The following is a 24494-nucleotide window of genomic DNA, read 5'->3' as shown; positions in this document are numbered from 1 at the left end:
TCAATGACATGGATGTAACTCAAGGGTGAACTATGTACTATGTACGATAACAGCAAAACTGTTTAGCTTTCTCCACTTTGGTTAGTTACATATTGATATAATAGTAAGGCTGGGTCTGACAGAGGAGTGCTGTTATGCGATAAAAATTAAGAGTTGTAATTCTTACAGAATACAGAAACTTCTTTGTAACTGTGCACTCACAGGTATTGATCAATGGCAGACTGTTTTCAATAGTTTGTTGACTGGAACATTTGAACTATAGGATACAAGATTGTAGTTCAGGGTGTATTTTTGAAAGGAGATGGGTAATTTTGTTGCTGTCAAACTGTTAATTTGGAGAAAGTAATAAGACATTCACACACTTTGACTTTTGTAATTGGGGGGGGGGGGGGAAGCAGGGAAGGGAGACCCCCCATGAAGTTTTTACGAAGATAACTTAAGACTAAGTTTCTGTTTATGTAACAGTCTGCAGCATTTTTATTTATAAATAGTTTTAAACTTTGCTTTGGGTATTTGCAGAGAATTATAGTTGACTAAGAAGAAACCAATTGAAACTATCTGGCAGATTAAAACTGTGGGCCGGATCGAGACTCCAACTCGGGACCTTTGCCTTTCGTGGGCAAGTGCTCTACCAACTGAGCTACCCAAACATGACTCACTTCCTGTTCTCACAGCATTACTTCTGCCAGTGCCTCCTCTCCTACCTCCCAAACTTTACAGAAGCTCTCCTGTGAACCTTGCATAACTAGCGCTCCTGAAAGAAAGGATATTGCGGAGACATGGCTTAGCCACAGCCTGGAGGATGTTTCCAGAATGAGATTTTCACTCTACAGCAGAGTGTGCGCTGCAGAGTGAAAATCTCATTCTGGAAGGAAGCAAATGTTGAGAAAGAAAATGGAATATTATTTTCATATGGTAAAATATTTATTTTTCACCCTGATTAGCTAAACAAATGTTTCTAGAAGTACACTAAATCACCACACTGAGTCGCATCAGCCACATAAATTTGAAGTCTTGGTCCAGAAGAATGAAGTTTTGAAAACATTATGTCCATGGTGATTGCAATTGCAGGTCAACTCAATGATCACTTTACTTGTACAATGAATAATTGCTTGTCTTTCTGGAGGTCTCAAATGAATTACTTTAGTCACTTTTTCATTTTTTATGAGATGAATATACTAAGCAGATTCAGAGGGATGTAGGCTGAAGTACGTACTGGAAGATGAAGAAGCTTGCACAGGATAGAGTAGCGTGGAGAGCTGCATCAAACCAGTCTCAGGACTGAAGACCACAACAACAACAACATGTACTTTTGAGCTTTTCTCCCTAAAGATATCAAACATTAACCACTTGAGTTTTTATATTAAAGGGTTTCTTTATTGCTAGCAGGATAAAAATTAGAAGATAAAGTAGTATTTTTATTTACAGAGCAGTGATATCTTTTGCAGAGGAGGACATTGTGTTAATTAAATTTACATCAAATGTCTTTTAAAATTTCCTCCTTTTAGGCCTTTTCCTATTACTCTGTGTAGAGTACATATGACATGGTCAATGGATGCTGCTTTTTGTCCCATTGTTCTCTAGTAATATAGTACTGGCTACTCCCCCTGAGTTATCATGTACCTTTTGCCTGGTGTTTGAGAAGATATTTTTTTCAGTGTTGTTTGTGTGACATGTAAGTGGAATTAGCAAACTTTGCACATGAGGTGCTTTGTGCAAATTACCAGTGCAACAAAAAATTGTTTTGCTTCTCATAACAAACATAATGTTATTGGAGTGTAATTTTACATGTACAGTCAACTGGGGGCTCAGATTAGCATGGTGTTGTGACATGAACTTTGATGTTATTTATTGATGGTGGCTACCTTACAAGAACTGCTGTACTACCAGCAGTGAGTAGAGGCAGTTGTGCTGTGCTTCACTGTCTTCAATCCTATCATGCAGTAGTTGTACTCTCGCTGTTGCAGATATGGACTGTTCAGCGTCAGGTGTTGTTTAACTGAATAATGCACCAGACTGATTTAAGCCCAATCTATTGATCAGAATTGCAAAACTCAACTTGTATTAACATTTAGATTGCAACACAATTTGTCATTGATATTGGCTGTCTAATGAAACAACTGTTAAGGTGTCTGTGTTTGAGTTTACTGAGTTACATGTTATAGATTTGGGAGATTTGCAAAGTCTTCAGAAATGCTGGAAAAATAGCTCCGTCTTGACATATGGAGTAATTGCAGAGAAACAAAAACTGGGCTCAATGAATCATACGTACTTCTCAGTATCTCTATCAGTACTAAGTATTCAGTACTAAGTCATTTGTATGTGCACTTGCATTGCCTATACCATAGTGAAGTGCAGGGCACAGGATTCTTACTATCATAGTGCCCAATATATGTAGCAGATGGCCTGTACCAAAATATTTGGCATTAGGGAAGTGTCAGATTCCATCTGTCTGCTTTGACCCATGACGACATAAATATGGTGGAAACACCTACTTCCGGCATAGACAAAATGGCAATGATGTTCCTATGTACATATGCCAACAAACCTGAACAAAAATTTAAATGACACAAGAACATCTCACTCCAATAATATAGTGAAACTAATGGGATAACCGTGGGAAATATGGGGCGCAGGGCGGGGACAAGATAAAAGTATGAAAATACAATACCAAATTCCACACAATCCCAAAACAGATCATGTCCAAAAAAATCTCAACTTAAAATGTAGCACTACAACCACAAAACCAACAGGAATAATACTCTTCACTTGACCTACATTGGTCAAACGAAGCCCTTGATACCAAAAAGCCAATGCCCGCAACTATGAAAAGTGGAATTGAACATTTCCCGTGACCTATATAGCTCAAATACAGCTCTAGATACCTACTGGTAGTCCACAAGTAAAATAACAAGAAACTTCACACACCTACATAACTTGCAGAATGCCACTGGAACCAAAACCCCTGTATTTGCTACATCAATTAAAACACAACTGAAATACCAGACACATAAGACAGACAATATGTCAAAATTATTACAGAATAAAACCAAAACAAAAATTACTTACCAACAAAAGCCTCTGATGAAATCATGTAAGTTGGTCAAAACACACCCCTTGCGCCCCCCCCCTCCCGCCCCCACACACAGAGGGATTAAAAAAAAAGTCAAGTGTCTAATTACAGACCTAGCAAAAATGCCACACACGTAAACAAGCCAGGTCTGACCCAAGTACCGCACATTAAAATCAACAGGGAGCACTGTCGGAGACAACACGATATCCACCCCACTGCAGTGATGCCACACACACCTCCACCATTAGGTCACAAGTCAAAGCAGACAGGTGGATTCGGACACTTCCAGTGCCCCAAATAATTTTGATCTAGTCAGTATTTTTGGAGCACTTTTTAGCAAAACTAGCTCTATGCAGCTTCTCTTTACGATAGACATCTGTCATCTTGGGGACTTTCACTGCCGCTTCTTGACACATAGGCTAATGGTATCTGTTTAGAGGTCTTTAGCCAAAGAGTAATTGATAATCTAATGTTTCACTAGCGTGAGTGCCTGAGAAAGCATCAGATTACCAATTAAACAGGCTTTGACCAAAGAATCCAAAACACATCTGCTTGCAGAATTTGAATTAAGTATTTTAAAGGATAGTTTGAAAAGCAATATATGTACTGCTAGTTAACCAGCCTCAACAACTACAGCAGCTTTGGAGTTCAGAAAATGTGAGAAAGAGTGTAAGCTAGCTGATTAAATCAATATATTCTGGTGACACAATGGAAAAATGGATGTCAGTTGTGCAGGAACATTACTGTGGATGCTCCTTTTGTGATAAAAAATGATCTAGTGAAACTGTTAGTTTGTATGTTTGAATGCAGTATTTTGGAAATTAGTTGAGTTTGAAAAGCTGTGTTGAGAAATAATTGTTAAGAAAAAAATTCATATATTTTGCCATTTTGGAGTTATTTAGCACTAAAGTTAGCCAAACAGGCCATTGTCCTTGCACATTAAAGCACCTGCATGCACTAAAGTGTAGTAATGCATAGGCACCTGTGGATCTGAGAGTTTTCACTTATTGAAATACTTATTACCAGTTAAAATGTGCCCTTTTTTTTTTGCAAGTGATAAATTTAAGGTAGATGAGCAAAAGGATATTTGTTCAGTGTGAGGAAACCATATAAAGAACGTACTTGGTGATATTGTCTTTAACAGGCTGCTTTAATTTGCATGTGTGATGACCTGGTTGTCTAAATTTCATTGCTAAATAACTTCAAAATGGAACAACATATTTAATTTTTTCCTTAACAATTATTTCTCGGCTCAACCTCCCCTGCAACACCTTTACAAGCTTTTCATGCCATTTCTGACCACCTCGTATATGTCTTCCACAGACTATATTCATTACAAAATGTATGAGTGCATTCAGTAACATCAGAGCAATGTCTACTGAATTCAGAGAGTAACAATATTTAGTCTTAAGATATGCAGGATGAGTTGTAACAGAATTATTGGTGTTGAACGCTGAAAGATCAAAAGCAGTGTAATGACACCCACAATATTTAGAAATTACAGAAATGCTTTGCAGATGTACAGTCGGCTGACTCTGTAGATAAAGAGGATTAACTCATTTAGAAATGTCTTCATGGCAATCTCAAACTAGCTTCTTAAGACAGATTGCAGTTCGGTGTGGTTAAATGTAAGTTAAAACGGAGAAAATGGAGAGTAAATGGTTAACTTGATCAGAATATAATTGCTCCAGAGAGGATAACTGTTTTGCTTGACAAAATGGACTGCAGTCAAGATTTCACTCATTTCAAATGTTTCTGTAAAGAGCTCAAAATCTCATCTGAGCAGCAGAGAAAATAGGGACAAAAAAGTGCTAAGCAAACATTTTCTGGGAAATGTTAAGAATAAACTAAACTAATGGCAAAAGTTTAGGAGATGAATTTAAGTTAATGGGCCTCAGTTTCAATGTGTTTTAACAAGCAATTTCAGAAGGTTCAAGGTATAAAATTAAACCATATATGCATGCTAATGTTAGGTTAATATTGCACACACTGTTACGTCATCTGTATTAAAGGCATGCTTGCATATTAGTATTTCAGAGATTATGATAATTTTTGTAACACGTTTGCTATAAAAGTTTCTATAAAAATAAGTTTTAAAATCTTATCCAGACTTAATGGTGTGATCCTGTTAAAAATTTGCAGTTAGTGGAGACTGTATTTACACTTAAAGAATGCAATACAAAAGTGGGAACAAACCATTTCCAATTACAGTTGCATATTGAGACAAAGCTTTGAGTAATTGGTCCAGACAAGTACCATAAGCAGGTTCAACTGAACACATGTTGCAGTCGTTATGCAGAGATAGACTTGCACAGAACACTCACATGGAGGGCTGCATCAAACCAGTCTTCGGACTAAAGATAACAACAATGAAGCAGACATTGTGCCTCTAATTACAAATCTGTTTCATTTCTTGTAGTTTATAGTTTTCATAAAGTAGCCTGCAAAGGAATACAGAACCAGAAATTAAGTTTAGATATAGAACCAGTTTGACCACTGTATTGAAGTTATGGAGGGAGATAAACAAGACAAAAATGATCTTACTAGCTTTTTCTGTGAGCCACCAAAATGACTTACTGTGTACATCATAACATACTACAAGGAATGTGGGTGTTGTGCTATTAATGATATTGCATTACAAGATTTAGAGAAGGGAGGGGGAGGTTAACGTGCATAAGCAAGATGATTCTCAACATGTGGTAAAGACTCACTCAAATGGTGGAACATAAAATATAGTGGCTTTGAACATCAGATTTTGCTAGGTTACATTTATTCACTGTGTATATTAACCTGGCATATATTTAATAGGTTTTAAGTTACCATAATGTGTTCACAGATTACATAAGTATGCTGATCAAGATGTCAAAATAACAACTGAACAAGATAATTTAAAAAGTAGTTCCTGTCAATAAAATCCTTGAGTGTGTGACCGCATTGTGCTGCTATTGCAAGCAGCTTTAATCAGAGTAAATTTAGCTCATTGTACAAGGAAAGAGCAGTAAATATACTGTGGTCTTTTCAGTTGAACAATCCCAGCATTCACTTTAAACATCTCAGAAAAACCACAGGAAACTTAAATGTGGATGGTTGTGCAGAAGTTTGAACCCTCCTTTGTTCCAGGTCTAAGGCCTTAACACTGTGCCACCTTATGACCTACTTGGTATTTTGTTTGCTTTAAGTAACAAACTTGTGTCAACGAATATATCTCAAGACAATGAATAATTATATACGAGTCACATAAACAGCTACATTCGTTACACTGCATGCAGCTTTATTCTGTTTCATATACTACTAGCCAATACACCTAAACTCCATTCTATATCAGAATGTCTTCAAGTTGCTGCTTATAAATATGTATTTGAAACACAAAAACAGCAGCAGAAATGTGTAAACAACACTATAGGATAAGAATGAGAACATTGAGAATCAAATTACACTTTACAAAAATTAACAAATTATTGGTGTAATATCATAGAGTAACAATGTGTAAGGTGCATAAGTATCTGAAAAATAAACAATTATATTTTATACCATCTTCTTTCATTACAATAAAAATGGACTTATTAATTTTTACTGGCTGAAACAGGAAGCCATTGTCTCAAATCCTAGTGAACATAAGAATCAAAATTTATCTCAAATGTAAAAGAAGATTGATGTTTTGCCTTCCCATGTGTTTTGGTAGGGTTTGGTAATCAGTTTTATACAATTTTTGTCAATATAAAAATAAGACATTAACAGTACATAAGATGATAGAGAGTAATTTTCTGGATTGTAAAAGTTCCCTTTAAACAATAAGTCCTTTGATTCAGCAGTACTAGTCTGCAAAGACTGCCATGCATCCAAAGACAACCATTCTTTCACATGCAACAGCTTGTGAAATATTTTTCTCAGTCAAAAGGTCTGGATAGACTCTGAGAAAGTTTACATTGTCTTTCCAGTTTGACTCTATGATATGTGGATGATGGCAGTAAACGAAAACCTGTACAGAAGTTTCCATTAAAACTTGAATACAGGTGAGAAGTTTATTGCCATATCTCAGCACAGTACACAGTGGAATTTGGTGCTTGATTGATGTTTTGAAACTATTTGCTGTTAAAATATTCCAAGTGTGTTTAGGTTGAAAGCTAATTTCCAGATTTTATTCAGATGAAGATATAAAGCTTCATGCAGCCAACAAAAATGACATTGTTGTTATTGTGTTATGCACTGAGATCACAACCTTAGTGTGCGAGCCTGGGATGTAGAATATTTAGTGTTAGTTTGCAAATACAAGTAATTTGTCACAAGTGTTTTTTTCTTATGATTATTTCCATTGAGTGAGTTGGATAGTGTAAATATTGTATGTGCCTCCAGAAACAGTTTTCTATGTGCCCCCTGGCAGGTACAGTATAATTTGACGACGTTGAAAATGAAATCCGTTTTTTTGTACATGAAATGGAGCAGGTTAAGTTTATATCAACAAAAAAATTCAAAAGTTGAACATGAAAGGCATATAAATTAGCTTTTAGTTCAATGGATCTGGTTTTGGCATTTAGAATCGTATGCCATATTCTGAGTTGATGCTTGACACATAACAGACCTTAACAAAAAGTGATGTTAAGTCATTCTTGGCTATGACAGTCTCCCATGTGCCATTGTGAAACCTGTTATCAAAAAGGTGGAAATATTCAGACTGTTGAAATTTATGGCATCTATCTACCATGAATGCTCACGTAGACACACAGCACTGAAGAAGTGGGTCCAATTGAAACTGGTGGTGGTAACAAACAATAAGTGACAATAATGAGTAATCTATGCCATTAGTGTTCCCTCATTTTATTATTTTTCTGATGGTAATGATTTTTATGACCAGTTCTATGTAATTTTCTGTATTTTATTGTATAAATGCCATAAAGAAAATAATCGCAAAATATACTGTTTTATGCTTGAAATGTCTTTTTTTTTCCTTTATTCAAATTTTCTGTTCTTTTACATTTCAAACTGTTGTATATCCATTCCTTAAAGAACTGCCAAATCCAAAACATTTAATAGCTCTCTCATTTGATGATGTAATGTTCTTACCATGTTGGTTTGGCACCCACTGATAATTCCACAGCTGAACGTTTAGCCATTAGTCCGTGTTATCCATGAGAAACAAATGAGAATGTCTTGAACATAGCCAAAATAACATGTTAAGTGACTCAACAGATGAAATTTGATTTGTAAAATTTCTGTGCTACTATGAATAACAAACTTAATGAACTATATATCCCTCGTATTGCCACTTCTTCCATTCCTTTTTATCTCTCTAATAAAGTTAATGTTGATGTCTTTTTGAACTTGAACCTTGATTTTATTCACTTCCTTTTGTCATGACAGCTTCTGGGCTAGTGCTAGATAAAACAACAAAGTATTTATTCTCTCAATAGCCATCATGAATTAGTCTCTAAAAGAATCTTCATATTCAAAATGTACTGGATTTGCATGTCATTTTTTCTCCTAAGGGCTATTTTTTCAAAACTAGTACATGATCAAAGGAACTATGTCCAAAGTTAAATACTATATTGCATTTAGGCAGAACTGTGTAAATAGCCAGGACAAACAAAAACAGGGTGTCACAAGTGGAATGGTGAATCTTCAGGGATATGATAGGAATAATCATTCAAAACATAAAAGTCCAGTAAATATGGGGCTCTAAAGTGCACACCTCAAGAGTGATGAGCATGTCTTCAGCAGAAGAGATGTTTCACAGTAATGAAGATGACAAAATGCTTGTAGGTCTTAAGTTAAGCATTTTAGAGCTTGTTTACTAGACTTCTTTCTTTGCCTAAAATGATCATTCCTGTCATTCCTGAATATTCCCTCTGGTAACCCTGCATAACAATAAAAAGCATCAATATACACAATGTTGTAGTTAAATATGTGTTGGCACACACGGTGTAGCATGCAACCTAGTAAATGGTGTAACTCAGTTATATTACATTTACCCCCCTTCTCACTGAGGATTACACGTGGGTTGGATAAAAAGTAATGGCAGCTTGGTTATAGTTCATACCAGATGCTACTGACAGATGTTCATTGTATTACATGCCCTCAATATAATCGTCCTTCATATGTCACCTTCCTCCGTAAAGATGGAAGGCATCATTCACTGTCAGCACATCCATCTCTGTTGAATTCTTGGAAGGATCGAGCTATGGCACAGGTAATGTCTTCACTTATGTTTTAGCATGTGCCATGAAGAGATTCCTTCAAATTGGTAAACAGGTTGCAATTGCACAAACTTGTATCAGATGAATGTGGTGGATGTTCCAGTATACTCCACCTCCATGTATGCAGTTGGAAGCATAAGGAAGTACCTGAATTACAGATCATGTGTAAAAATTGTCTACAGTATACTTAAGACTGTTGCCTTAACCAAGAATTTTGATCTATTATTTTAGCAACTTGTGGAGAGAATCATAACCATCCTAAAGGTGTGGCATTGCATTTTCAATAATATATGAAGTTTTAGGTGCCAAGTATTGTCACGCTACTGTATCAAATAGATCTGACTCCTTGAGGATATCTCCATTGAAATTGATATGTGACCACGAGGCAGTTGTAAAAATAATTAATATCGAAATACAAAGGGCTACTAAAACACATAGAAAGATTTAAGTGTTCAAAAAACTAAACAAAGACAGTAGTGTCATAACTCAATGAAGAATTTGAAACTTTTAGCTCAGGACAGGACCATGTAGAGGAACTATGGAGAAAATTGAAAAGAATAGTTGACCATGCACCAGACAGATGTGTACCAGTACAACAGTTCATAATGGGAGGGACCTTCCATGGCACACAATAACTGTAAAGAAATGGAGATTACTGCATAATTTGTTTAAAACAAAGCATAGGGCTATGACAGAGATGGCCAATGAAACTCATTTGGCTATCAAGAAACCAAAGCACAAGACCTTCAGTGACTACTGTAGCAGAACATTGTCAAAAAAGCTTTCACAAAACCTAAAGTTCTGGTTACATGTAAATGCTGTTGGTGACACAAAAGTTAGTGTCCGGACACTCATGGGTGAGACAGGAACTGAAACTGAGAGTAGAAAAACAAGAGCAGAAATGCTTAACCTAATTTTCAAAAATTCCTTTATAAAACACCACCCAAGAGCATTGCCCAATATCAGTTTCACACAACTGAAAAGATAAGGGAAGTAGATATTAGTGTCATTGGCATTGAGAAACACCTGAAATCATTAAAACTGAACAAACCTCCAGAGCTTGTGGAATCCATATTGGATTCTTTGCCCACTTTGTAGCTATGTTAGTCCCTCTGTTAACTGTAATCTATCATAGATTGCTGCAACAAAAACCTTGCCTAGAAGTTGGAAGAAAGCACAGGTCACATCAGTCTACAAGAAAAATAGCAGTAGTGATCAACAAAACTGCTGTCAAACATCCTTGATGTCCATTCATTGTAGAATCTTAGAAAATATTCTAAGCTCATACATAATGAGGTACGTAGAACAAATTGACCTCTATGCTAACCAGCATGGATTTCAAAAACATTTCATTTGAAATCTGTCTTACCTTTCTCACATGACATACTGAAAGTTGTGGATCAGAGCAGTCAATTGGGTGTAGTATTTCTCAATTTCTGAAAAGCATTTGGCTCAGTACCACAACTAAACTTACGAAAAATGTGATCATATGAGGTAGTAAGTGAAATTTGTGACTGGACTGAGAAATATTTTGTAAGGAGGACACAGCACATTATCTTGGATGTAGTAGTAACTTCACTTGTGCCCCAGAGAAGTGTGTTGGGTCGCTTGCTGTTCGTGTTTTATATTAATGACCTTGCAGAAAATATGAATGATAATCTCAGACTTTTAGCAGATGATGCAGTTCTCTACAAGGAAATACAGTCCGAAAAGCAGTAGCACAAATAGTCAGTCAGGTTTTAATAAAATTTCATCGTGGAGCACAGTTGGCAGACTGCTTTAAATGATCGGAAATATAAAACGTTGTCCTCCACAAAACAGAGAAAATTTAGTGTCTTGTAACAACAGTATTAATGACAATCAGTTGGATTATCTGTGTGGAACAATTTTTAGGGACATGAAATGGAATTATCAATGACCACAAAGGCTCAGTCGTGGGTATAAAGCATGTAGCAAACTTTGGTTTAATTGGTAGGCTACAAGGAAAGAATGTAATCAGTCTACAAAGCAGACTGGTCACAAATCATTCATGCAACCCATCTTAGAATATTGCTCAAGTGTGTGAAACCTGTACCAGATGGGACTAACAGGGAGTACTGGGCTTATACAGAGAAGAGCAGCAAGTGTGGCCAGGTTTGTTTGACCAGTGGGAGAATGTTACAGAGATGTTAACGGGACTGAACCAGCAGACAGTTGAAGATATACTCAAACTTTTTCAAGAACAGGTTTTAAATGATGATTTCTAGGAATATAACACAAACCTGTACAGATAACTCCCATAGGGATTGTGAAGACAGGATTAGATAAATTACAACATCCACAGAGGCAGTTAAACAGTCATTCTTCCTGCACTCCATACATGGATGGAACAGGAAAAGATCTTATACAGTATGGTGCACCATCTGCCATGCACTTATCAGTGGTTTGCAAAGTATAGATGTAGATGGTAACTGCAATACGGTCATCCATGAATTAAAAAAATAATTATACTATCTATTTTTAAGAAATGTGTGTAGTTGATGGTGAAAGGGGCAAAGATTGCATGGGTGATTTTTATCTCAGGTGTAAGAAAACTTAACTCAGAAAGTGGCCACTTTCTATTTTACAGTTCAAGCATTAATATTAGGAAGTCTCTGACCACTTTGTTTAATTTTTGTGTGTGTTTCCCAAGTCGTATAAGGGAAAAGATGGATTGGTTCCTTCTACAAAGATATGGGTAGTTCTATTTTCAGTGACATAGTCTCTACTAGCCCATATTCTGGACCAATAATTAAATACCACATCCGATGATCCTCAGCTTTACTATCCTCTTCCTAAGAAAATCTACAACAGTGCCACACAACAGATTGACACCAAATGTAACCGTATCTGGAGATGACTGCCTAATGGAAGAGATGTACGACAGTCACTCCAAAAGAAATGCACACTATTTTTTTTTAATTCATCTTTTATTCTACATGTTTGAAAGTTTTACAGTGTGTAGATAAAGCCTTTAGGAACAATATTTTCATTTCTCCATATAATTTCCATCCCCCTCAACTGCCTTATGCCATCTTGGAACCAGCGCCTGTATACCCACATGATAAAATTCTGGACCAACCTCTTGGAGCCACTGTTTGGCAGAGTGCACAAGGGAGTCATCATCTTCAAACATTGTTCCACAAAGAGATTCTTCCAGTTTTACAAAGAGACGATAGTCACACAGAACCAGTTCAGGACTGTAAGGCCGGTGTTTCAGTGTTGTCCATCCGAGTTTCGTGATCGCTTCCATGGTTTTTTGACTGACATGTGGCCGGGCATTGTCGTGCAACAGCAAAACATCATGCTTTTGCCAATGCGGTCGAACGCGACTCAGTCGAGCTTGAAGTTTCTTCAGAGTCATCACATATGCATCAGAATTTATGATGGTTTCACTTGGCATGATGTCCACAAGAAAGAGTCCTTCAGAATCGAAAAACACCATAGCCGTAACTTTTCCAACAGAAGGAGTGGTTTTGATCCCCCCCCCCCCCCCCTCCTAGGGTGAATTTGCATGATGCAACTCCATTGATAGTCTCTTCATCTCTGGTCAAAAATTATGGAGCCATGTTTCGTCAACTGTCGCAGTTCTTCTGAGAAATTCATCTCCACCATTCTCGTACTGTTCCAAATGTTTGCTGCATACCATTTTTCTTGTTTCTTTGTGAGCCACTGTCAACATCCTGGGAACCCACCTGGCACAAACCTTTTGTAACGCCAACACTTTCAGTATTCTACAAGCACTTCCTTCCCCTATCCCAACGTAGCTTGACAATTTGTTCACTGTGGTGCGTCTGTCAGTAGTCACCAATTTGTTAACTCCCTGCACATTGTCTTGCCGCTGCGAGGACAATCCTCAATATTGGCTTGCTCGCTTTAGACAGCAGCATCTCCATACACCTTTTTCAACCTCTTGTGGATGTTTCCCACCGTCTCGATTTCACAGCACAGAAATTCTGTGATGGCACGTTGCTTCTGACAAACGTCAAGTGTAGCAGCCATCTTGAAGACATGCTCTGACAGCACCAATCACTCGAACAGGTTGAATGAAGTTTGAAAACAAGTGGGAAGGATGTATCTACACACTGAAAAACTTTTTCACAGATGCAGAATGAAAACTGCATTTTTACAAAAATAGTTTTTTTTTTTTGTGACCCTCATATATATAAATTTAAACGAGGCAGCACCATAAAATTATATTTTTACAGCTTTGATGCACAAGAAGTGCTAAAGGCAGAGGGGCGGGGGATGTTGCAAGACAGAAGGTAAAAATTCAATAATATTTTCAACAATTTTAAGAAATTTAAGTGTGATGTTAATGGTGGAAGCTATGTAAGTTGAATATATGCCCATCATCAGTGTCAACTACAAAAAGACAAAATCAGAAAATTGGTAAACAGTGCGTTGTGTACGATCAGTAGACAAGACTGAATGACGTTCTGACTAAAATCAAACACTTAAATCCAAAGTATTCAAATAGCACCACAGAACTGTACTATTAAAATGGGTGTTTCATAACAGTCTAAGTACCTGGAAGTAATGAAACAGTTAGCAAATACATATTTACGCTGACCATTTTGTATCTTAATTTTACACTTCTACAGATTTTCAATGTTGTTTTTGTTACAGGGAAAGGGATTGTTTGCTACAAAACATTTCAAGAAAGGGGATATATTATTTCAGGAAAGACCCCTAGTTTGTTGCCAGTTTGCTTGGAATGCGTCATATGGATATCTTGCATGTGGATATTGCATGAGGTGAGACTAACAATTCACATGTAGGAATTAACACTTTATTGTTTGAATAACTAAATAATTTGTGCTAGATAAGGTTATCCAAGATGAAAAAGTAAAGTATAATCATTTGCTCTACAGTGCATCTTAATTTTTTATCTTACATGAAACTAGAAACTGCAGTGCAGAAACTTGTTGTATCTGTGTATGAAACTATTTTAAAGAGCTTTATTTTCAGTGCTTATTTTTGTAACATTAATGAATGAGTGGCTGGTTGCTCATTCAAAGATCAAAATAAGAAGAAGTAGAAAGAAACAGACGTCAGCCATTGTACAGGAAAAAGTTGCAGATGAAAGGGTGTTCTGTTTGCTATGATGTTGCTTTATCTTCTTTCGTTTTTGATTCCCTTATACTTCCAAGCATTGGGGTTGCTTCATTACATCCATTTCTTCCATTCCTCTGTAGCCTCAGACAATCTTTTCATTTCTGTAATTGTTTTTCAACACCTTTGTCCCAGTTTCTTGACCCTGTCTTCTCATGTGGTTTGGGGGGGTCTCCCTCATCCAGTTCCCTGTTCACACATTTGAAATACTTGTATAGCTTTTCTTTCCTCTCCCATTCTCTTAAACACCTGTATCATCTTAACCGATGCTCCTCAACCGCCAGATGCATTGCTTTCTTCTGCCTAGCCTCTTCTCATATTATTTCACTGCTAACTCTGTCTCTTCTGGTCTTCCTTACTGCTCCCCTCATGAACTTCATTTCTATGACATTAATCCTAGTAGTGGCAGGCTTTCCATGCCATACACTGTAACTGATGCCATAATGCACTATAAATTTACATTTTAGTTTTTCATGCATACCTCTTTCTTCCCTACTCTTCTGTGATTCATCTGTTAATATTCTGAGACTGCTTTGTTCTGTTCTTCCTTAACTATGTAGTATGGCTCCAAGATATTCAAAACTGTCTACTTTTCCAAGAGGCTTTCCATTACAGAGTATATTGAGTTGTTCTTCCTGCCTGTTCTGTTTTGAAACTCATATTGCTCTGCTTTTGTCTGCATTCATTATCATTCCCCTTCTCATCAGTGTTTTGTATTATTCCACTACAGCCTACTGAAGTTTTTCTGGTGTTTCAGCCAGCAATAGTATATCACCTGCATAAAGCAATGTTTGTAGTTAGACTGGTTGTAGTCTTCACATTCAAAGCTTTGTTCTTTGACTTCACCTCTTGCGTGTTTTTGTTATTTCATCTAGGAAGACGTGAAAGAGTAAGGGGCTGAGGCTATCACCTAGCTAGTCTTTCCTCCTTTGGGAACTCTCTCAAAGGTTCCAATATACTAGATAAAGAATAATTCTGTCCACAGCTACAACAGAATGTGGACAAAGAGAGAGCCAGAAGACATCAATTAATAATAGGAGGAGATTTTAGTGGTAGAATTGCTCAGGACCAAAGATTAGCATGTGGTAGCATGGGTAGCCATGGTGGAGAGAGAACCCAAAACAATAGAGGTAGGTGTCTGATAGAAATGTGCATGGAAAACCAACTGGCTAATTCCTTTTTTTCCCTCACAAACAAGTCCACAATACTACCTCTGAATCAGAATGTAAAAAATAAAGCATTATCGATTACTTTATATATCCATAGGGTATACAGAATTACATCATGGATGTGAAGGTTGTATGAGGAGTAGCACTTGATGCAGATCATAGACTGTTGGTGATGGACACTGGGTTCAGGAAACCAGCTAAACCTAAAACAAAGAATTCAAGTTGATTAAACTGAAGAATTTCAGAAGGAAAAGAAAAAGGATCAGTATGCAGAATTGGTGATGACAAGGCTGCTAAGTAAAACTAATAAGATGGCAATATTAAAGTGGCTTGTGTTGATACAAGTCTTACTACAGTCAGTAGAAGATGTATGTGGGAAGGTGGTAGTAGATACGAGGAAGAAAAGAGCAAGTTTGTGGAATGTGGAAGTGAAGCAGGTGGTGAAGGATAAGACAGAAACTTGGAAAAGGTACATAAAATCTCATTTGGAGAAGACAGGTTGAAGTATAGGGAAAGAAGGAATGGAGTGGAATTTGTAGTGAAGGAAGCTAAATGGAAATCTTGGGAGGAATTTGGAAACATGGTTGAGGACAGGGTAACACAAAGATCTTCTGGAAAACCAGACAAGTACTAAGAGGGGAATATGGGAAGCAAACAAGGACAATTAAGGGCGAGAGTAAGCTCGTGTCAGAGAAACCGGTGGTGCTTGAGTTGTAGAGAAGACACTATGAAGAAAAGTTTTTAAAAAATCCAGAGGGAGTACACAAAGAAGGAATTATTGTCTGACACTATGAAACTATGAAAGACCAAGAAATGGAAGCAGAGGTAAAAGAACATGAGACTGTGGAAATGGTGGTTGACCATGTTAGAATAGGGAAGGCTGCAGGACCTGATGGAATAGCTCCAGAAATAATCAAGTATGGTGGAGCAGAGGTGGTGAAGGATTCCTAAGCCATTCCAGAGAGAGTGGTAGGAGAATAGTTTCCCAGATGAATGGAAGAACTAAGTTGTTCATACCACTGCATAAGAAGGGAAACAGGATGAGTGCGAGACTACGAGGCTATCTGTTTATCAGCAGTAGTCTTATAAAGTCCATAGTCATACAAAGAAGAAGAAATCATCACTTCCACATAGCATAATTATGTAAACCTGAACTACATCTGCTGAGGGGATAACAATGCACCCAATTTTATACTCTCCTGTTTTGTTCTTGGAGGAAATTGTACACAGTAGCTTCTGTCCTGAAGGACGATACATCAATGAAATTGCAAGCATTTCTGTCTTATAATAAATAATGCCATTGAAATCACTGAAGTGATATCTCATTGATGTAAAGCAGTACTGGTCCTTTGGGGGCCATGGAATGTATTACAGTAGCTTTGATGTGAGCTATTATGCCATTACGTATGTTCTCCTCTCCTATCTTGAGTTATATTGACAGGACTACTTAGAACAGACATCATGTACCCCTTGTATATAATATTGAGTCAAGAAGGGATATTTTTATATTTGTTTGATGTGGGAAGGTAAAGCAATGTGTATGTGGAAAATTCCAGGTTGTACTATTGTTATGATTCCATAATAAATTGGCTGGGTGGGCATGTAGCCTAGTCAAAGGAGGCTGATGGCTCCTTAGTATTCAAATCAATCTCTGGAGAGAAAACAGTTTCATGACTTTAAAGCTCTAACATTTTCTTCTTTCTGCTGAAATACTTTGTCCACTATTGCGAACAATGATTTTAATGTTTTTCTTGAAGTTTTAGCTCTCTGTCAGCTTGTGAAGTATGTTAAAAAATATCAAATCTGTAGTTGGCAGAATTACATTTATTGATCTGTAGGTACAGAACCCTAATCTCCTTCAAAGTAGTCTCTTTCAGAATGCACACACTTCTCCTAGTGCTCCCTCTGTTGTCGGAAAAATTTCTGGAATGCACCTCTTGGAATGGTGATTAGCCAGGTCAACACATTCTGCATGATATCTTCTCCTGACTCAAATCCCATTACTTTCAGGGGCATTTTGAGTCTGGGAAGTACCCAAAAGTCATGCAGAGCCATGGTGGGGAAGAAGGGAGCCTGGCAAATTGCAGAAATGCTGTGCTTAGCATGGAAAATCAGAATCTGGTGCACAGAATGGGTGGATGTGTTATCATAATGAAACTGCTAAGTTTCTTCTGCCTACAAAGCTGGTGATTCGCATCACATGGCGTAACAAAGGTGATGAAGGCCCTCCTGGTAGCATTCCTTTCTGATGGTCTGGTTTTGGGGTGCACACACAGGATGGGCCACCCATGAGAGTCAAAGAAAATGGTCAACATGGCCTTAACATTGCTATGGACCTGGTGTCCTCCTTTTGGCCTTGAGGATGTCAGATATTTCCTCTATGATGACTACATCTTGGTTTCTGCGTTGTACCCATAAGCCTAAATCTCACCACCTGTGATCGTGGTGTTCAGAAAGTTGGGGTTACTGTCTGCATTGTCCAGCATGTTCTGTATAATTACCAGACAGCATTGTGCTTTCTCCATTGTCAGCAGTTTCAGTATGAATTTTGCACATATTCTCCTTATGGACAAAGAGTCATTCAAAATTAAGTATATTGATCCAAGGCTTACACCTATCTTGTTCACAGTTTTGTGTATTATGATAAGATGGTCTTTCATAGTTGAAGTCTGTACTTGATCAATTATGTCATTTGGGCTTGTTGACTATCTGTGTGAATGCGGTTTGCTGTCCACTGGTGTGTGGTCATCTTTGAAGCAGTTGTAGTACTTCTTTATCCGTAAGTTGCTCATTGCATCATCCTCAAAATCCTGTTGACTCTGGCAAGTGGTTTCCACTTTGAGATCACCAAGCTTTTGACAATAGTTGACGCAATATTTCTGCTCAGTCTGTGTCCCCATTTTACCCCTTGCTGTACTCCCACAAGTACTCACTATGTGTCCTCACTCATTGGCTGTCATCAGCAACTAATGCTTTCTGCTAGCAGGAAAAAATTCACAACTGTACATGAATGTCCCTGACCACATCTTCATCGAAGAAAGTCTCCCACTCTTCATTGGTTTCTATTTGAAAGAAGAAGGTTCAGTACTGTTCGAATACACCTCGTACATTTGCATGTGACCATGATTTTGCATTATTCAATGTTATGTCTGTGGGGTGGCCATATCATAATTGGTTGAGAAACCTATAAATGAAGAAAACTAGCAGCATGTGTCAGTATTGTGACAGGGGATGCATAACCCAAAAATTAAAAATGACAAAAGTAAAAAAGGAAGTATTAGATCTACCAGAATGTAACAGCAAAATAAATTGGGAACAGTATCATTCTATTGGAAGGATAGAGAAAAGATCATCAGCATAGGATACTGTTAGCAAATACACTGTAAATGAGCTAAGCAAGAAACGTTCTCCACAAAATATATAGCTACATTAACTCTTAATGAAGGTCATTATGGTTACTTCTAGGCCACTGGAAGGTGCTGAAGAGAATGTTCGAAGACTTTCTACAAAAAATGATATTGTTCTACCACATCCAGAGTGTTGTCCAACAAAGAAAGATACCCATACTGAGTGCTCAGTTTGCAAGGTAAGTTACTACATTTTGGTTGTAAAGCACACATCATAGCACCTGAATCTTCAGTTAATTTTTGTGCCAATAAAATGATTATCTTTTGAAAAGCTTTCTGCTGAATGTGTTTTTACTGAAAGTTGAAAAAATTGTGCATATTTTGAAAGTTAACTTAGATACTTTTCGTGAAAGAAAAGAGACAGCTTACACAATTTAGTGAAAGGAAAAAGCAACTGAACCTGTTAGGGATAATGGATTCCCCACCATTATATATTGAATTGAACATGTTTATTGTATGTTACCATAAACATTTGTAAACTTCATTTTGTGTTTGCACAGTTCCGTTAATGAAATGTCATTTTAGAAGACTCTGAATCAATGAGATGTTTTTCATAATCATTAAAGTCAGGTAATAAGATTTTAATGCACTAATTGTGAGGTACGAAAGATCTGGAATAAATATTACTTTTTATTCTTAGGGATAGGTATGTAAGCTTCATTGACTGGAAAGAGATTTTGACCTTAGTTCAGAAAATGATCCAAGTCCACCAATTTTCTTCGTTGTGTATGACCTAATGTTGACCAATGAGCAAGTTCAGTGTAGATCTAAATTAGCTATAGGCATGCCTAACACACGAAGCATGGAATGCATTTGAACTCTGAAAGATTTGTTTATGATTGTGTTAGTGAAATAATTAAAGAAAGACTTCTAAGGAATAGAAAAATCTATCAGCTTCCTGGACATCCTTCCAACAACAGTGAGGAAAGCAAAATGAACCAGAAAGAAGATGAAAATACAACACTGCTAACGTTCCTAATTTAAACTAAAGGTGTGTGATGCTGTAAATATGATTCCCAATTACCAAATTGTGAATACGCCTGATCTAAAAATTTATCACCATAATGTGCAATCCCTGCACAATAAGATCGATGAAATGCAGATGAACTTAACGATCTCTCTGTGTTATGCATTTCTGAGCACTGGCGTAACCTAGAATTAATCCATAATATGAAAATGAACAAATTCATTTTGGCTGCTTGCTACTGCAGGAACAACACCTAGCAGGGTGGGGTAGCAATCTACAAAAAGGATTATGTAGATTTTATTACCCTACCTGACTTAACTAGAACAAATGTCGAAAAGGGTTATGAAATTGCAGCTGTAATAATTACTCAGTTCAACCTGGTTATTGCTACAGTTTACTTATCACCATCTGGAAATTCTGAACTTTTCTTAAACAAAATGGAGTCATTGCTAAATAAAGTAAATCAAATGGATTGTGAGATGATAATATGTGGTGACTTCAATATTGATTTCCTCACAAATAGTGAAAATAGGGAGACACTTTTGAACCGTGCATCATCCTATAATTTAAAGGCTGAAGTAAAAGCCACTACCCAACTAAAAGGAACTTGCCAAATGGCTCTAGATCAGTTTCCAGTCAAGAAGAGTTTACACAACACCTCACTAAAAATTGTCAATGCAAGTTTTGGTGACCATCTTGCTCAGATATTAAGCATAAAAGTACAAGGCAGTATTATTAACAACATATCTTTCAGAACCGCATGTTGAAGCTATAATCAGGATAATGTAAGCTACTTCAAAAACTTATTACAGAAGGAAAAGGTCAGAAGTGTACAAAATGAATGATGTGAATAAAAAATTCAATACCTTCATTGATAGATTAGCCCATTTCTTTGAAATTGCATTCCCACTGAAAACATTAACCATACGGTGGAACTCTAGAACAAACAGCTGGTTCACAAGGCGAGTAAGGGTTTAATGCCAGAAGAAAAGACTACTTCATGAAATATGTAGCTAAAAAAATTCCTCATCTAAAGTATGCACATACTATAAAAATACTCCAAAATATCAAGAAAAGTAATAAATGCAGTAAAAATAATGCATAATGATGAATTCATTTATAATTCTGCTAATAAGTCGAAGGCTGTGTGGAGTGTTATAAAAAAAAGAATATGGAGAATACAGTCCTGCAAAAATATAACACTATCACATAAAAATAAAAAAACTAACAAATCCCTTATAAATATCCAACACAGTTAACAAATTTTTCACAGGTGTTGCTGATAATTTGTTACAGTCAAATTTTAAGAGCACCCAGGCAAATGAATATAAAATAAAGAATGTTTAACATCTTGCAGCCCCATCAGCAACTGTGATAATTAAACATATAATATGTCAGCCTATTTGAAAATAGAAACCAGTCTTTACCAAGGTTTCAGCCAAAATAATTTGGCCTTCTTCAGAAGCTATTAACACTAAACTATTGCATGCCAAAGTTTACTGTCAATAGCTTATGAAGAAGGCCAAATTATTTTGGCTGAAACCTAGGTGAAGATTGATTTCTATTTGCAACTGAGGCTGACGTGTTCCATGTTTGAATATAAAATAAGTAAATGTATAGGATCACTGTACATCAGTTCTGTTTCACAAGATGAAGTAGATAAAGCAATAAAAGGAGTCAAAAATTCCAAGATTGCAGGCATTGGTGATACTAGAAAAAGTTATGTATGACAAACTTCTGAAATTTATAAATAAAAACAGCATCCTATATAATGAACAACATGGATTCAGAAATAAGAGGTCAACGACAAGTGCTATTTACAAGTGCCTCAGTTCCATCCTAAACCTGATGGACATAAAACAAGAATCAAGAGGAGTATTTATTGACTTGTCAAAAGCTTTTGAAATGGTGGATCATAAAATTCTGCTATCAAAGCTTGAAAGATATGGTAGTCGAGGTCTGTCCAACAAATGGATCAGTTCCTTCCTGGGTAATCATAAGCAGACAGTGTGCATCAAGCACACAAATATTGAACTAAATACTGTAACTGAACACTTATCTGACTATACACAAATTAAATGTTGTCTACCCCCAGAATCAGTAATGGGATCCCTTCTGTACATAAATGATCTAAACTTAAATGCTGATAAAACAATCATAGTTGCAGATGACACCACACTTCTACTAAAAGGAGAGAACAATGAACAGTTACAGCTGGCAACAAACATGGTCACGAAACAACTTAGCAGCTGGGCACAGAGTAATCAGCTTGTAATAAACAGTAAAAAAAACCATTGCACTAAAATTCTACAATGTTCCTAACAAGGACATGTTTATCCCATCAGTCTTTATCAATGATGAACCAGTTGGTAACAATACTGAAACCAAATTCTTAGGACTTTGGGTGCAGAGCAACGTCAGATGGAATGAGCTTATTGAATATCTCAATGCAGAACCAAGCAAAACATGTAACCTTCTTTGCTCATTAAAATCATGCTGTAGTGAGAAAACAGTAATGAATGCATATCATGCCTACTTTCATTCTTGTCTTAGATATGGGGTCACCTTCTGGGGAAACTCTAAAACAGCTAACTGTACTTTTGAACTACAAAAAAGGGCCATTAGAATCTTGTTTGGGTGCCAGCATAGAGACTCTTGTAAACCTCTGTTTAAGAAATATGGTATTCCTCCATTAACATCTGTATACATTGTAGAAACCCTTTTGTCCTTTAAATTAAATGTGATAGGTAAGGGCTGCAGACTGCAAAAATACTGTGATATACATGATCATTTTACCAGACAAAACAGAAAGTTACATATAACTCAAATCAGCACAGCTGTGTGCCAAAAAGGTGCTTTTCACATGGGAGTTAAGCTTTATAACAAACTTCCTGAAAACATAAAAGCTGTTGCTGAGGTCAATATCTTTGGAAAATCTCTAAAGTCATATTTACAGCATCACTGCTTTAAATCCATTGAAGAATATTTAAATTTATGAAGTAAGTGTGTTATATAAATACTTATGTATAAAGTGTATTGTTGTAACCTTAAATATATATGCCTAGAAATGACTTGCAGCTGTATATTTATAACTTGACTTGTACATCATAGTTGCAAAGCATTTATTATTGAGGAATTTGTGCTGTAAAGATGGATAAAAATAAGCAGAAAAAATTGCACTCTTCAAATTTGTTCACAGTGAGAAAGATATATTGCTAGAACTTGTGTTGTTCCAGTGTAAGGACATAATTCAAAACTAAAACATTGATAAGGCAACAAGGGACAACAAAGGAAAGATGTGGAAAGAAACACTGGAACAAATTATTAATGGAAAAGTTAACAAAATTATTTCAACAACATAAAGAAAAAACATTATTTCTAATTTTTGTACAGTAATTCTGTCCAAGCATGACCCCAGTTTAAATTGATTTATTGTTTGAGTCCAATAATGGGTTCTCCCATGGAACAGGTGGACAGCTTGTTGGAACACATTGTCATCCTCAATAAACACACTGGAATAGTCAGATACCTGACAAAACAAAGAAAAGGAAACAAAACAAACAACAAACAGTACAGGGTGTACAAAAAGAAAAAAAACATCCAATTTGGCATGTCTATATTTCTGAAACTAATTAACACATACAACGAATTTTGTGTTTTGATGAATGGGAAACTCAAAAAGTTTTTTTTTTTTCCATACTGTTTCATAGGTGTTCAATATGCCCCCCTTGAGATGCTCGACATATGTCAGTGTGGTATTTAAATTGTTCACATACCACTACGAGCATGTCTTGAGTTACAGCTTCCACAGCTGCTGTTTGCAATGTCTCAGTTCATTCATTGTTGTTGGTAATGGAGGCTCACAAACAGAGTCTTTTATAAAATCCCACATGAAATAATTACTTACAGTCAGGTACAGTCACCTTGTAGACCAGTAATGTAAGGCTGAATCATTTGGTCCAGCGCAGCTGATCTATTGTTCGGTAATCCTTTGATTTAAAAATTCCCACACTTGCAGATGCCAGTGTGGCAGTACCCCAGCCTGTTGGTAAATGAAGCTGTTTGAATCAGTCTCCAACTGTGGGAAAAGAAAGTTCTCAAGCATATTGAGATATGTGCTTCCTGTAACAGTGTTCTTGGCAAAGAAAAATGGACCATATTCCTTTTCCTGCAAAACTGCACAAAAAACATTAAATTTTGGAGAGTCTCTTTCATGTTGTACAACTTTATATGATTGTTGTTGTACAACTACATGTGGTTGTTGTGTACCCCATATTCTCACATTATGATGGTTAACCTTTCCATTCAAATTGAATGTTTCCTTGCCACTAAACACTAATCATGGAAGAAAACTGCCATCCTTCATTTAGCAAATAACAAAATTACAGAATTCCACAGATGGTTATTTGTCACCTTCACAAAGAGTTTGCAGTAGCTGAATTTTGTTTGGTTTTATGTGTAACCGTCAACACAACACATTCCAGATGGACATCGGGGGCATTTTGAGCTGTTGAACTGCATGGCGATTGGATTTCTGTGGACTCCTTGTGATAC

The 24494-nt window shown here is 36.6% G+C and overlaps 1 protein-coding gene across 2 annotated transcripts in view; it reads left to right on the top strand.

The window, feature by feature from the left end:
* Window positions 1-24494, top strand: part of LOC126354031 (histone-lysine N-trimethyltransferase SMYD5) — an 84439-nt gene that overhangs the window by 912 nt on the left and 59033 nt on the right. For both annotated transcript variants that reach the window (XM_050003377.1, XM_050003368.1), the window contains exons 3-4: window positions 13912-14039; window positions 19032-19152. In XM_050003377.1, the coding sequence (XP_049859334.1) occupies window positions 13912-14039; window positions 19032-19152 (249 nt within the window). The remainder of the gene's footprint in view (window positions 1-13911; window positions 14040-19031; window positions 19153-24494) is intronic.

The sequence above is a fragment of the Schistocerca gregaria genome, chromosome 1 (genome assembly GCF_023897955.1).
Source record: "Schistocerca gregaria isolate iqSchGreg1 chromosome 1, iqSchGreg1.2, whole genome shotgun sequence".
Classification (NCBI taxonomy): domain Eukaryota; kingdom Metazoa; phylum Arthropoda; class Insecta; order Orthoptera; family Acrididae; genus Schistocerca; species Schistocerca gregaria.
This window is presented reverse-complemented; position numbering and strand designations above follow the sequence as displayed.